Raw genomic sequence first — 16109 nt, 5'->3', positions numbered from 1 at the left:
CAATATACCTAATATAATAATTTTTCCTGCTTTTACAATGACATACATACTATGTATATAAATTATATACGGGTCCAAGATATCATATTCATATGCATCAAATCTAAATGTGGAAGCTGTAATGTTGTTTCTTGTGAAAATTTATAAAACCTGTGCTCATTTTCACCATCTTTGAATTGTTGAACAAAATATTTTGCTTTCATTTAGATTATGCTGTTAGACCCTAATTGTACTTACAATATAAGTATGTACATATAATAAATAATATGATTCGGTTAAGTCATGCATTGCATATCATACAATAAATCAACCGAATCTGCCGAAACAAAAAAAAATACACAGAACCTATTTAAAAAACTATGTCTAATTAGACATTTTATGTTTATTTATTAAGCAGTAAAATAGAAAAATTCAAAGATAACAGCTTTTGCATGTGAGATATATAATATCTATACCAAGATACCCTGCAGTCAATTGATTAGCTACACATTTCTTTACATCAAGCTTATATTTAGTTTGGGATTTGATAAAAGCTCTATGAGTGGATTGAGATTAACAGAATATCTTCAATATAAGAACAATCTCCGATTATTAACGTTTATCTTAATGTCTCATCCAACAACATTCATTTAACATCGAAGTAATTAGAAGTGAGTGAATTTCTCAAAGTAAGAAAGATAAGTATTTCAAATAAAATACAGTCATGTTCGATTCGCCATGTATCTGCTCAATGCAATTGAGTTTTGCTCTCTTGTAAAAATATGTAGGTGGAAAGCAAAGCTATCAAGTTAACTTGAATATGTAGAGTATGAGAATAGCTGCCTTTCATTCCCAATTTCTCTGCTCATATCTTTGCGCTTGTCAAAAATTTACATTTGAAAGAAACAACAACGTTTTTGAATTGAATTTAATACCAGATAGTATGCGGATACCTCATTAAAGCAGGAAAATCCCTATCTTCAGTGGTACTATGTTGTGTTTAAAATATTTTAGGTGACTCTAACCAATGTGAATGGTTCAAATGACAAATTATTGTGAAAAATATCAGAGGACCTGTCAGTCCTGCCAGTTTGCTTGAACATCTGTTATAATTTGTTCGATTCGATACTCTCCAACGTTTGGCGAATCGAAGGCAGCTAATATATAAATATTTATATCAATATCAATGTGAAGACAACTAGTACTCCTCTTCACTTAGCTGGCTAAGTCTATGCCTCAACTTTCTTACTTTCCTCATCAGATATTTTGACTGTATAATAACGTATAAATGTCAGAAATAAAACGGCCAAATGTGTATTATTTATAGAGATAAAAATAAACGATTCACATCAAATAGGAGCATACCAGCCCAGGCCCGATCAACGCCAGTTTTACTTAATTAATTTTAGCCGTTACTATAGTTTGTCACGAATTTTTTTTATAATGACCATAATATACTTGCTAAATGTACATAATTTATATTTATTGTCTCCGGAAAATTTCGATGCAAATAAGTCGGAGTGCATCGGAGATGTTCTCGACGAGTATAAAAGGGCATATAAGCAGTGGAGTTCTAGTCTGATTGTTTATTATTTCAAATTTCTCAACATGAAACTTCTCTATCTGCTGCTACTTTTTGTGTGTCTACTTGCTGCCGGTGAGGCTCAACGTAGAGTAGGAGTACGAGGCAAAGCCGGTGCCCGTGTCCGTGTACCTGGACCATTTAGAGGCGGTCGCCTAGTTGGTGGTGGTAAACGTTTTGGACGCATAGGTTAATTTCTTTGAAAATTTGTAATAAAAATTGTAATTTTGGATACATGAAATACAATCATGTTTTAAATATCTAAATAAATGCTTATTAAGTGCTTTCAGTGTTTGCTTTGTGATTTATAACAAAATATAACGTTAAAGTTCAAAAGAAAAAAATATTCAGCCTAATTGTAAATTTCAGCTTTTTTTAGCATAAAAGCATGAATATTATCAGCATAACAATTATCAGTGCAGGTACGAATTGCGTTCTCTACCACGGAAGAAGATATAATGGTACATGTGATTGGCGTTGCAACCGTTTAGCCGGTTATAGCCGCCTTTTGAAGCCTCCACCACTCAAGGATTCCACCAAATATTAATTTTACTCCTACTGTCTACTATCCTCTTGATTTTCTAGTAGACAGTTGGGCTTCAGCTGAGCTGGGTAAACGCTGGTCAGTCACAAGACCCTTCTGACCCAAGGAAAATCGTAAGATGTCTAGGGCACTCAACAATTCCTTATGGAATGCCCCGTCTATTCAAGATCAAGAATAAAATTCCGTGAATCTCACTTTTTGAACATCCTCGTGAATCGGCGGCTGTAGAAGTGAACAACCTATGCAGATTTGCAGTAGGTTTCCAGCGCTTTGTTTGAGTTTTAATATATATGTAATTAAGGTTTTTTTCTGACTTCACAAAGGACTGTTCTTATAGTCTGAGTGTTTTCCCCTCCATGTGAAAACAGCCATAAAACCTAACCTCAGGTCTATTAACAAAATACAGTTGAAGGTTTTGGTGGAAAATCCTGATATAGTAAAGAGCTTTCACAAAGAAAATAACGAATCAAATTCTTATGTTGAAACACAATGTGCGTCCGTTCGACTTGTTTTATTGCATTATCTCTTCGAATATGCTATTACATCCCTTTCCGTGGTGGAGAATGCAAGCCAAGCTAGCACTGAAAATTGTTATATTGATAATTTATCCTTTTGTGCTAAAATAGTCCCGCGATTGGCTTCATAAACCGAATCTTCATTTGTAACCCCAATACGAATCAACAAAAATATTTGTGACAGAATGCCGAAATTCGAAAGTTTCGAAATTTTTCATTCACACGAAATTGAAGATACGAAATTTTCTTTCGTGTGGAAAAAAATATTCATGGGAATGTTTTATGTGTTGTTATTTTGTGGCTATTGAACGCATTCCTTTTGTGGTAAGCTGTATACATATCTAATTTTTTTAGTTTTCAGCAGTCTAACTGCTTTAGAAATTTTTAAGTTCTGTTCTTTTGTCATACCTGTTGGCAGTAACATTGTTTTTCCAGTAGAATTAAACACAAGAGAGTATGTGGATTTCACATTAAATTGGTATACATGTTTCCTTTTATATGACTTTGTCAGTTTATAGCATTTATACTAGTTGTTTGTTTGATTCGCAACTATCAGAGGTCTTGCAAGGCTACCAAGTACTAGCAATTCGTCAACGAAACTCTAGCTATCTCTGCAGGGTCATTGAATGAGGGTGTAGATGTAAGTACATATTATATATTTTTTAGAATTTTAATAGCTTTGAATGAAAAATAAAATACATACATTTTAATTTAATATCATTTGCAATATACAATAAATTGACTGCATAAGTAACTATAGTTGTTCGAATAGCAGAATACTGAATCGAGGCAAACAAAAAAAAAGAAATGAAACTTGATTCAAAAACTATATAATTAGACATTCAAGATTTCTTTACTAAATCTTAGAAAATATAAACAATTCAAAGATGACAGCTGCTGCACGTGAGATGTATATGTATGTGGTTTATATATGGACTCATACGAGTAATTAGTTTTGTTCAATATGACGTTCGTTATTGCTCCTATCAGCTGCAATCTATTGACGGCAACAACATATTTGCCTCGATTGCAAGGCAGCAAACTATTAGGTTTATGACCCATTACATGCAAGCCGGCATATATACCTATATATACTTATATATATATGTACATATATGTATAAGAGCTTAACTATGTAAAGATGCGCTTTGTTTTTATGCAAATTAAGTTTTCTTAGAATATGCAATAATATTGAAAATATTGCGACTTATTAGAGAAATATAAAAAATAACAAAAATAATAAAACTAAATTGCATACTAAAAAATAGGCCGTAAAATCACAAATAGCACATGATAAGCGCAACTGATTAGAGGCGATGGCGTTTATTAATAACAGACATGTATACATACATAGTAGTATATAAGTAAAATATAGCCATTACCCAGCAAACAGATTCCAACGTTAGAGATTTTTTGTATATTACATGAGCAGTCTAGTCAGATAAATTTAAAATAAAAAAAAAAAAAACGATAATATATAAGATCTTGTAAAAAAATTATTTTCACATTAAGTTGATGGTTTTATTGGCATAATTAGAGTGTTCCGATTTTGTTCGAATATGCTTCGTTTTCTTCTTTATATTATTGATCTCATAATGCCACTCTCATAGAAACCATCGTCGATATTGGAACTAGGACAACCGATTGTCGCAAGCTTCTCTTGATGCAAATTTTACACCAGCAAAATCTTTCGCTATCGACAGGTAAAGGTAGTAATCTCTTGGTACCAGTTTCGGACTGTAAGCTACATAAAGGGTGATTTTTTAAGAGCTTGATAACTTTTTTTAAAAAACGTTAGATTGGTTCATGACATTTACTTTTTGAAGATAATTTCATTTAAATGTTGACCGCGGCTGCGTCTTAGGTGGTCCATTCGGAAAGTCCAATTTTGGGCAACTTTTTCGAGCATTTCGGCCGGAATAGCCCGAATTTCTTCGGAAATGTTGTCTTCCAAAGCTGGAATAGTTGCTGGCTTATTTCTGTAGACTTTAGACTTGACGTAGCCCCACAAAAAATAGTCTAAAGGCGTTAAATCGCATGATCTTGGTGGCCAACTTACGGGTCCATTTCTTGAGATGAATTGTTCTCCGAAGTTTTCCCTCAAAATGGCCATAGAATCGCGAGCTGTGTGGCATGTAGCGCCATCTTGTTGAAACCACATGTCAACCAAGTTCAGTTCTTCCATTTTTGGCAACAAAAAGTTTGTTAGCATCGAACGATAGCGATCGCCATTCACCGTAACGTTGCGTCCAACAGCATCTTTGAAAAAATACGGTCCAATGATTCCACCAGCGTACAAACCACACCAAACAGTGCATTTTTCGGGATGCATGGGCAGTTCTTGAACGGCTTCTGGTTGCTCTTCACCCCAAATGCGGCAATTTTGCTTATTTACGTAGCCATTCAACCAGAAATGAGCCTCATCGCTGAACAAAATTTGTCGATAAAAAAGCGGATTTCACATTTCGAACCGAACACTGATTTTGGTAATAAAATTCAATGATTTGCAAGCGTTGCTCGTTAGTAAGTCTATTCATGATGAAATGTCAAAGCATACTGAGCATCTTTCTCTTTGACACCATGTCTGAAATCCCACGTGATCTGTCAAATACTAATGCATGAAAATCCTAACCTCAAAAAAATCACGCGTTATATGTATAAGAACTTCACAAACACGCTATCGGAGCTTCTGGCTATGGTACTATCGCTTGGTGTATTCTGACATTGCCCTGATTTAACACAATTCCTCTTCTATTGACCAAAGCTGGTAATGCCCAACCAATGCCACCAAAACCTTCCTAACCGTCTATCGTGAATAAATATTTTAAAAAGTATGTATCGTTTAGTTTGAGAACGCTATGTTTTCTTTCATCCCTCCATGTCGTATAGCAAGAAATGGACTTTAATTGAATTGATTCCCCACTCATTACCTATTTTTTTTACTTTCTGGGTAGCCCACTAACGAGTAAATAAGAAATTAATTAAATAAGTAGTCGCATGCGACCTTAGACGGTTTACAATTAAGACGAGGCTTATATGTTTACATACTACTAATTTAATCGAATAATGCAATTTACTAAGTAAATAACGAACATTTCATGTTTTTGTTAAAGCATACAAGGTATTAAAGTCCGCAGTATAACCACAGTTATGTATATACTAGACTTTGGTGCGTAACATTCTATTGATATGAATATTTAAGTTACCGTTGGAATGTTTGTGAAATCGGTCTACAACCACGTCTACTTCTCACATAAAATATTCAATTTCAGCATATGTACATATTCTTTCTTTATTATTTTCGTATAAAAAAGTTGAAAATACATATATTCTGTCTTCATTCATATTTACTGCCAGCGCCTGCGATATCCAGAGGCACCTGTAAATATGCCAAAAACCACACCACCTCTTAGATTCAATAAACCTCCTCTTGATCGGCCATTGCGCCTATTATTGCCTGAACCGTTATCACCACCATTCGTACCAGCCTCAGTTTGAGCTTGCACCTGCCCGGCCAAGAAGACCAGCATTAACAACAAAAGTAAAGTTTGGAATTTCATTTCAAGAGTAATTGGTAAAAATTTATTTTATTGAAATTACACGTTGCCTTCTGAAGAAAGTTCGCAGTTCGTCCCGTGGTTTTATACTCCAGATTTGTTTAAGCATAAAATATAAATATAATACAATGTAATTAAATTGTCATAATTATAAGGCAATGCTTAAACACAAGGACTTTAAAGTCAGTGTGTTTGGTTACTGACGATCTAAGATTGTGTGTTCAATTCCTAACAATTGTTCAGAGAAAATTATGTACTTTTGCAAGGAAATTGAACTCTATAGTTATAAGTCTCTGAAATGTATACTTCTTCTGATCACTGACACTTCACTAACTAGCTGCAAATATTAAAAACGGTCCAATAATTATATACAGCAACTCGGCCTTAAATTTACAATTCCAAGTGTTATAGCCGTTGGTACGAATAGGTGTTTCAATTAAAAGACAATTAAGGGTCATCAATATTAAAATATTTTTTATACTCGCTTAAGTATTTATTGCTATAAATCTGGAGTATTTAAATAAATAATTTATAAATATGTAATTGCCGATATTACATGTTTTTTTTCTGTAAAGTATTTATACTAACTCTAATGTCATGGGCGAATCTGCGTTTTGAATTTTCTTAGTATTAAGCTTTCGCCTATAGCTCTATGGTTCGATCGATTGAATAACAATTATTGTGTCTCTGGTGCTTGTACTCACGTTAAATGCAAATTAGTATGTATAGACATCAGGTTAACACTTACTATATGTATGTATCTTCAATATGTTATTCATAAGAAAAATCGTGAAATTCGCTTGCAGTTGCCAGACAATCGACGAATTGTGCAAAAGTATAGTGTTACAAGTGATTTGAAAAATTCTGCGAAAGGGTAAAATATTATTATTATATTTCTCAGCAATATACATACAGTATGAATCCCGCTTAAGTGCCCACTAGCAAAAGGTAATAGATAGTGTATGAGTTGGTAAGAGCCAAAGTGAGGGTCTTACTGCTGAATTCATTGCTGAATTTTAACACAACGATGTCCTAGGAATTTCAGAACAGATCAACTCACATACCCAGGTATACAAATCGATCAGCTGTACGCATTACCAAGCTATATATCTGAAGACATGTATTAGTCAGTTGTAAGCATTACCGGCTCACATACCTAAATATATGAATCGATCAGTTGTGCGCATTTCCTACTAAAACGAATCCAAAATAAATATCTTATAGTTTTATATTTTTTAATTCAATTAGAAATAATAAAGAAATCCATTTCAGTACAAATTACTATAATTAAGATTTTACATTTAAAAATAATGTCAATGTTACTTAAATTAATTGTTTTCATACTTTAATTTTTTATATTTGTTTATGTATCTTTTTGCTTTTTCAAAGAGCCCGCTTTGTGATATCGGTTTTTACCCATCTTGAAAGCTCGTTTGAGCTCCCGCTCATAATCGCCTGAAACCTTCCACTTGCATTGCTTCTAAAAAAAATAAACAAAGTGTATCAAAACAAAGACTTATTAATTACGGAAAAGTAAAATTTACCATGGCATTATTTAGGCACTCAAACTTCTTGAATGCCACCTTGTCTTGCAGTCCATCATAATTTAACTGCACCATGACGCTATCGCTGAGAATTTTTTTCATTCCGTTTGTAACTCCAATTGATCCAATAATGTTTTTTATAATAGACACCTGATACGCCGATTTAGTTTAATACTTCACACGCGACCGCTTTCAACCGATACTTAAAATTTACTAAAAACGACAATCATTAAAATTGAAAGACAACAATTGTTGTTGGCGTCGTGGCAGGACCAACGGTTTCCAATTATTTTCAGAAAAGAACAACAACAAAAAAGCATCGGTTTTGTAACACAACCAATTTCGTATGTAATTTAGAACTGAAGCGCTCACATACCCAGAGGGCTGGGTCTATCAGTTGTGCGGATGACCAACTCATATGAATAAAATTCGCACATTTCTTAAAGATAACAACAACGATTTTAAAGCGAATTTTTTTTCGTTTCTTGCCCCGCAACCCATTACCAACTCGCTTCCGTTTTTCAGTAGAGAATTATTTTGCTACTGGGTGCCTGCATATGTACTATATGTACATACATATATATATATATATATATTTGGCGTAGGAACCGCTTTAAGCGATTATAGCCGAATCCACCAGAGCGCACCACTCATTCCTCCTTTTTGCTTTTTGGCGCCAACTGGAAACACCAAGTGAAGCCAGGTCACTTTGCACTTGGTCTTTCCACCGGAGTGGAGGTCGTCCTCTTCCGCGGCTTCCTCCAGCGGGTACTGCATCGAATACTTTCAGAGCTGGAGTGTTTTCTTCCATCCGTACAACATGACCTAGCCATGTAGAAGTTCACGCAAGTGAGGAAAGTTTCTGATTGCCATTCACTTGGGAGTGGCCAGGAACGATTCTTTTGCATATGACTCATGCAGCTCATGACTTCCGGTTTTAGACCAAGTATCCCCTGGGTAGCTAACAGACATCCGTTTGGAGGCGAGCTAAAGTGAGAAGGCGAAGCCCGCTTGTGCGGTTGTGCGTAGGGCTTGGGACCCACCACATAAAAAAAATCTCCCCAATGAAAACAAACACCGAGCCTCGGATGTACAAACATATAAGTATAATAATTTGATCTGTTCAAATTTTTATGAAAATAGAGACAAATTTAACAAGCACTTGTTTGAGAGTGTTGAATCGAACAAAGAATTGGCATAAAACAAAGTTATTGACACAATTATACCGAGATGGAATACAAAGTGCACAATGAGATATCCATATACAGTTGATCTCCTTTTTGCACGGTTAACTGGGACAGTAAATTACTCGTGTAAATAAAAACCGTGCAAAAAAAATCAAATTTTTATATAAAACTCACTATTGGGACCAATTTAAGAAAAAAAATCGTGCAAAAAATAGAAAACGTGTAAAAAAGATCTAATTTTACATGAAAATCTATCTATTCGTACAGTGAGAATTTACACTGTTGTTGTTGTTATAGAATTTTCTGGTATTATACATATGTATGTACATATTACTGTTAGAAGGAACAAACAATAACTATTTGAAATTGTTATATTGAAATTGTTGCAACCTTTTCAATGGCTTTCGAATCTAAGATTTGTATTTTTTAGTTTAAACCTAATTTAGAATTTATTAAATTCTATTAACAGCAATGGATTTGTGACGTATTGACGTATGGAATTTTGATTTTATTGCAAAAAAGTATACAATTAAAATAAAAAATCCGTGTAAAAAAGTAAAATCGTGTAAAATTGGTATCTTGAAAGTGTTCAAAAACACCGTGTAAAAAAAATCGTGCAAAAAATAGAAAACGTGTAAAAAAGATCTAATTTTACATGAAATTCTATCTATTCGTACAGTGAGAATTTTCACTGTTGTTGTTGTTATAGACTTTTCTGCTAACAACTATTCTGGGAATGGTAAAAAAATAATAATTTTCAAAGTTCCGTCATTAATCGCTGTGTCTTCTTTTTTCTTACTTCTTCATACAGCTTCATTTATTTGTTTACGCATTGAAATTGTTGCAACCTTTTCACTGACATTCGAATCTAAGATTTGTATTTTTTAGTTTAAACCTAATTTAGAATTTATTAAAATCTATTAACAGCAAAGGATTTGTGACGTATTGACGGATGGAATTTTGATTTTATTGCAAAAAAGTATACAATTAAAATAAAAAATCCGTGTAAAAAAATAAAACCGTGTAAAAATGGTAACTGGGAAGTGTTCAAAAACATCGTGTAAAAAAAACCGTGCAAAAAAAAACCGTGTAAAAAGGAGATCAACTGTAGTACACACTCTTTTGTAGATTTTGTATTCCATTTAGATACATAGATCACGTGACAAATCGAAAACGCCTGTTATGGTTTTCAAATAAATTTTAATAAACATTAAGTGTCAAGGTGTAATTTATCAAAAGTCTTATAGTTGGAGCATGATTTGTTGACGCTTTTCATTTCACCATGAGAGAAACAAACAATATTAGCTAAATTCGTTTTCTCTCACGTTCAACACCCCAGTGACTATCAATGTATCGAATTATGCTATTTTTATACTCTCGCAACAAAAGTTGCTAAGAGAGTATTATAGTTTTGTCCACATAACGATTGTTTATAAGTCCTAAAACTAAACGAGTTAGATGTAGGGTTATATATACCAAAGTGATCAGGGTGACGAGTAAAGTTCAAATCCGGATGTCTGTCTGTCCGTCCGTCTGTCCGTAAAAATTGAGATATCTTAATGAAACTTGGAACACGTGTTCCTTGGCACCATAAGAAGGTTAAGTTCGAAGATGGACCACTGTCACGCCCACAAAATGGCGATAACCAAAAACACATAAAGAGCTATAACTAAGCCATAAATAAAGTTACTAAAATAAAATTTGGAACAGAGGATCACATTAGGGAGAGGCACATTAGAATGTAATTTTTTTGGAAAAGTGGGTGTGACCCCGCCCCCAAATAGGTTTTTTGTATATATCTTGCAAACCAATAAAGCTATATAAACCAAACTTTCTGCAGTCGTTTCTTTTAACCGCTTCCTTATACAGTCCAAATGAAAGAAATCGGATAACAACCACGCCCACCTCCAATACAAAGGTTAGGTTGAAAATGACTAAATGTGCGTTAACTCACTAACGAGAATTTGTCAGAAACACCAAATTTTACATAAGAAATGGCAGAAGGAAGCTGCACTGAGATTTTTTTACAAAATTGAAAATGGGCGTGTCGTTCCCAACTTATAGGTCAAAAACCATATCTCAAGAACTACTCGACAGATTTCAATGAGATTCGGTATATAATATTTTCTTGACACCCTGGTGGAATATGGGCGAAATCTATTCACAACTACACCTACTTCCCATATAACTCAATTTTGAACCCTTCTGGTTCTTTCACTTTACAATGTATACATAAGGAACCGATAAAGATAGCGAAATAAAACTTTACACAAATACTGTATTTGAGCTGTGACACCATGACTTTTCAAGGCCCCTGATATCAAACATGAAGAACTCAGTACCTAAGGGTAATTTTTCATCGAAAATATAGGTAAATCTCTAAATAAATTGCGATAAAATGTTCGGTTGCACCCGTACTTAGCCTTTACTTACTTGTTCGACTATGGAATGGTCATTTGCGAATAACGATAGTGTTGTATAATTGGCAAATCTATCTATCTCTAACTAGTCCAAAAGTATTCGTGTGGTCAAACATTACAGCAAGCAAACGGCAGAATAATACGGTGAAGGGCCGTGGCTATATAATTCCGTAGATTGGTCCAGTAGCCATCAAATTATAATTATACACTCAAATGCATGTTTAAAATACAATGTAAACTAAAATAAAAACATTGGAATTTATTTTCCCTTATAGGATGTTTACATATGAAAATAATCTCGTTCTAAGCTCGTTCAATAATCTAACCGTTTACATATAGCTAAATGAAAATATCAATTGTCAAATGGGTTGCATTTGTTGTTGTATTACACATATTTCTCTCGCTGTCGGCCATTTTTGTTTACATTTTCATTTGACATTTCTACTCTTCTTCGCATATTATCGATAAACCTAGGAATAAAACCGAAAATCTAGTTGTATAAAACGAGATAATTTTATAATCTCGGATTATCCAGAGAAGAATTTTGTATGGGAAATCTCGTTTCTTAATTACAGATTATCGAGTTAAGCTCGTAAATGGAGAAAATCTCGTTATATGTAAACATAGTATTACTCCCGAAATAAATTGTGAAAGCTAAGTGTTTTTTAGGACTTTTAAAAAAGAAATAAATTATTAAAAGTAAACAACAATAAATCGTACTACTTTATATGTAAAATTTACATTGTAAATACAATATTACATTATGACCTCAAGAAGACTGCAATATGAAGTTAATAAATTTTATAATTTTCGAAGAATAGACAGTTTCTTAGAAATTATTTTATTCACTATATTACATACATGTTATGAAGTATAAATGTAAGACTGCACAAAGACATGTAAGAATACTTAAGCTAATACTTACATAATATAATAATATAAACAGCGATAACCGATTTACATTGAAATCAAAACTGATTTCTGTGTAGAAAATAAAAAAGGGGTCACAAGCTCAACGCAAATAATTTTATTGCTTTATTCTTTGTTTAGTAAATCTTGAACACTAGGTTATTTGTAGATGCTAGGTTCAAAAACTTGTTTCCCTAAAGAATATAGACTGAAACTGAGATCCTCAAATTAACCATTGAATTTTTTCCAGGCTAGGATTCATGTTAGGTTATCTGTTAAGTAGGTAAAGTGAGATACCGAAGATCACTCGGAGAAAGAGTACCAATGTCAGCCCCCAAGTACTGCTCTCCTTAGTAAAATTGTGTATTCCATTCTAAAGCCCATTATTATAATTGTATGTAAGTCCTTATTTTCGCACTCAACATTTAATGTTTATAAAATACAATAAAATTGTATTAATACCGATACGTGAACCCCACTGAGCCGAGACCGGGCTGAACATAAACAGACAACCGAGCAGAACCATAAGGAGTACAGAGCACTTTAACACTTCAAAAATACTCTTTGTATACTTGGTATTTCAAAAGCGCTAATGAATTCAAGGATGGAGTGCTGAACTCTCTTTCCATTGTAAATCAACTACAATCCTTAACTCTTAATTAGAATTACTCAACGGCTCCGTGATAAGGAGTTTGTAGCCAGAAAAAATGAAATGGTTTTTCGAAAGGGACGCTACAGGGACAGCAAACGAGATTTCTCTTTTGAGATTTCTCTTCAGTAAGGTTTGCAATTTCATCATGGAAATATATATGTATGATCCAACAACGAGTCGAAATTATTAAAATTTTCTTTTTCTAAAAAATTCGCAGTCAGTGGCCTTAACTTTAAGAGTCCAATTTATGGTCGTCATAATCGTCCTGTCAGATCAACAATTGAATGTCTAGTGGAAAAATTTGAATCCACAGGCACAGTACAAAATGTTCCCGCGCCAGTGAAACATAGTGTGTGAGAAGTGCCTGTGGTGTTGGATAATATGAACATAGACTATATATGACGTTAGACTATTTTCTGTGGGAATACGTCAAGTCTATGGTCTATGCCAACGATCCAGCGACGTTTGATGAACTTCGTACGAATATCGAACGAGAAATTGCAGCAGTATCGGCCGATTTATGTTGAAAACCGTCGAAAATTGGGTTCAGCGCCTGAACTTCTGCAAGCGTGTCCGTGGTGGCCATGCAAAAGAATTCGAATTCCATGGATAATTGCATCGAATGTACTTTCACAGGAATGAAGAAATTCATTGATATCCCAAATCGCTATTGCTTTATTTAAAAAAAAAACTGTTATTGAAATACCCTTTTCATTCAGGAATTATCTCTCTTCTTATTGAAAACCTCTTTACATTCAGGAGTTGATGCGATCTAACATTAAACAAACCTCTCCAAAAGGGTTTAGAATTTTAATTAAGGAGTGTGTTTCAAGGTGCGTATAGTCAGGCCATTAATCTTCTGGTCGGAACATTGATAGTACTAACTTTATTGACAAAGTAAGATTATATATATATAGTTCAATAACTCGAAGGCAGATGCATATAAAATGGCTCTGGTCTCCTGGATAGTTCTTCAATTTTAGCTTTAGATTTCTTTCCAGTATCTTCAGAGAATGACTTGGTTTGTATTTTGTGAATTCACGTCTTCATAATTGAATCTTCGGTCCTAAATATTCTAAACCCAATCTATAATTTTAACGCTTCCAAATTTTTGAAATCAACATAAAAACTAGGAAAGAGGTGGTTAGGAAAAGGAAATGCCTCAATGTCTCATCTTACTAACCCTGCTATCATGGAATACTTATTTGGAACTAATTTTTAAACGCTGAATCCATCTCAACAGTATTACTAAAGGCTTTGTTCACATTGTATATGGATACAGTGGAATACCGATAAGTCTGAAGATCTTTCCTGAGCTACATATATTTAGCTTTAATCCACCCAATCGAATGACCTTAAATATATGTAAATCCTTTTATTAGCTCTTACCATTTAATGTTTCAAATAAAACTGTATTTACATTTTGTTATTATTTGTGCCTTTGCCAAGGTACATACGTTAATATTTTAGTAGATACCTCCGCGTCCACCACCGAATCCACCATTACCACGTCCACCATTACCACGACCACCATTGCCAAAGTATCCACCGCGTTCGCCACTCTCCTCGCTGCTGCTGTCACCGCCGCGTCCACCGCGTCCGCCGCCACGTGGACCCCACTGAGCCGAAACCGGGCTGAACATCAACAGACAACCGAGCAGAACCATAAGGAATACAGAGAAGGTCTTCATATTGCTGTACGTTACGTTGGGTCTTCAGGTGTAAGGTTAAAAAGTTATACTATTCTAGCAGTTCAAGCGTTTTCTTTGATAGTGCGACAGGTGCGACTATTTATTGGTTGTGTTGTAGGGTTGGCATTGGAGTGGGGTCTTTTATAGTGAATTGTGTGATCGATGTGCTGTGCATTCATTTACTGTCAATTACAAGGAAACTATTACTAGTTTTACTTAGAACGTACGACTTGTCGTAATGTACGAGTAATTCCCGCTGATTATAGCGAAGATGCTCATTTAATATTATTAAAACGTGCTTACATGCAGGTTTGTCCGATGATATGAATATGAACTTGATACGAGTATGCGCTTGACGGGAATTATTATTTGATTTGATTTTCATTTTTTTCGTTTTGGTTTCACTTGCGCTTTGTTGCGATTTTATGCGATACGTTTCCAGTTAATTTTTTGCACAAGTGGGTTAAACCTGATGATAACACAACGAAGCCGGCAAAGTGAGACTTAATAAACAACAACAACAACAAGCGAAAACTGTAAACGATTGCAACGCAATATAATCGTTGCAGCTCTGGCTATAGCATCGAGCAACAACAACAACAATACTATTTGCACAAATTCGGTTGTACGAAGAGCGATGGCAGCGTGACGTCGCTGTACGCCAACGGTGGCGGCGATCTTCCAGAACACCACACATTATCGAATTCGTTTACAGAATTTCGGTATAAATAGCCGTTTCGCGGGCAAGCTGAAAGTATACGACAACACACTACAGTCGAGAAATGAGAATTTTCGCTTTCGTGAGCTTCTTGTTGGGCCTACTGGTGGCCGTAAGCGGTGAGTTGATTAAAACGCGCTTAGCTGGATAATTAGAATGTTATTTAATTACGCGCCTTACACACGATTTACAAAGGTATTAATTCTAACCTATAATTATTTTTGTATAATTTTAGCACTGCCATATCCCATGCCTGAGCCTTTACCAGGCGGCGGCGGCGGCGGTGGTGGTGGCGGCGGTGGTTTATGTGGTGGAGGTGGTGGCGGCGGCGGTGGTGGCGGTGGTGCTGGCGGTGGTGGCGGCGGTGGCGGCGGCGGCGGTGGTAGCTGCTAAAACGCTTCACAAACAAACAATACTACACAAACGCAAAGCTGAAACTGATTTTTCGGCCGTGACTGTTCGCACTCATTTCCCTGCACAAAATTACAATTAAATAAAGACTTTTGGAAAAATAAAATATGTTTTTCACTTTTTTTTATTTATTTAGTAATTGTAAAATGTTGGCAGAAAGCAATTTAAAGCAGCACTGCGCTTAATACGGTTGCTTACATATAATTAGGTATTATGTGTGATATGCTGCTGTAAGGCATGTCAAAACTAGTTCTGGTATCTTTCTAAAAGTTGCGGTATAATGAATACCAAATTTGATGATCAACCGAATTACGATGAGGAACCTAAATATGTGTATCCAGACCAGGATTGCCAACTCAACAGTATTCATCAAAAATATCGAGAAGAACAACAGACTTAA

At 34.7% G+C, this 16109-nt stretch overlaps 1 protein-coding gene across 1 annotated transcript; it reads left to right on the top strand.

Annotated features, from left to right (window-relative positions):
• The first annotated feature begins 14951 nt into the window (after window positions 1-14951).
• Window positions 14952-15815, top strand: LOC105215150 (uncharacterized). The gene is made up of 2 exons (XM_011188927.3): window positions 14952-15417; window positions 15534-15815. Exons 1-2 carry the CDS (start codon window positions 15363-15365, stop codon window positions 15689-15691), a joined length of 213 nt encoding a protein of 70 aa, XP_011187229.1. The 5' UTR covers window positions 14952-15362; the 3' UTR covers window positions 15692-15815.
• Window positions 15816-16109: the final 294 nt, after the last annotated feature.

This window comes from Zeugodacus cucurbitae, chromosome 5 (assembly GCF_028554725.1).
Source record: "Zeugodacus cucurbitae isolate PBARC_wt_2022May chromosome 5, idZeuCucr1.2, whole genome shotgun sequence".
Lineage (NCBI taxonomy): Eukaryota > Metazoa > Arthropoda > Insecta > Diptera > Tephritidae > Zeugodacus > Zeugodacus cucurbitae.
The sequence above is the reverse complement of the archived record's forward strand: the minus strand, read 5'-3'. Positions and strand labels throughout refer to the sequence as shown.

Coding starts and splice junctions, on each gene's coding strand:
- LOC105215150 (XM_011188927.3), top strand. CDS start 15,363: ATGAGAATTTTCGCTTTCGTGAGCTTCTTGTTGGGCCTACTGGTGGCC. Junction 15,418..15,533: donor CCTACTGGTGGCCGTAAGCG/GTGAGTTGATTA, acceptor GTATAATTTTAG/CACTGCCATATCCCATGCCT.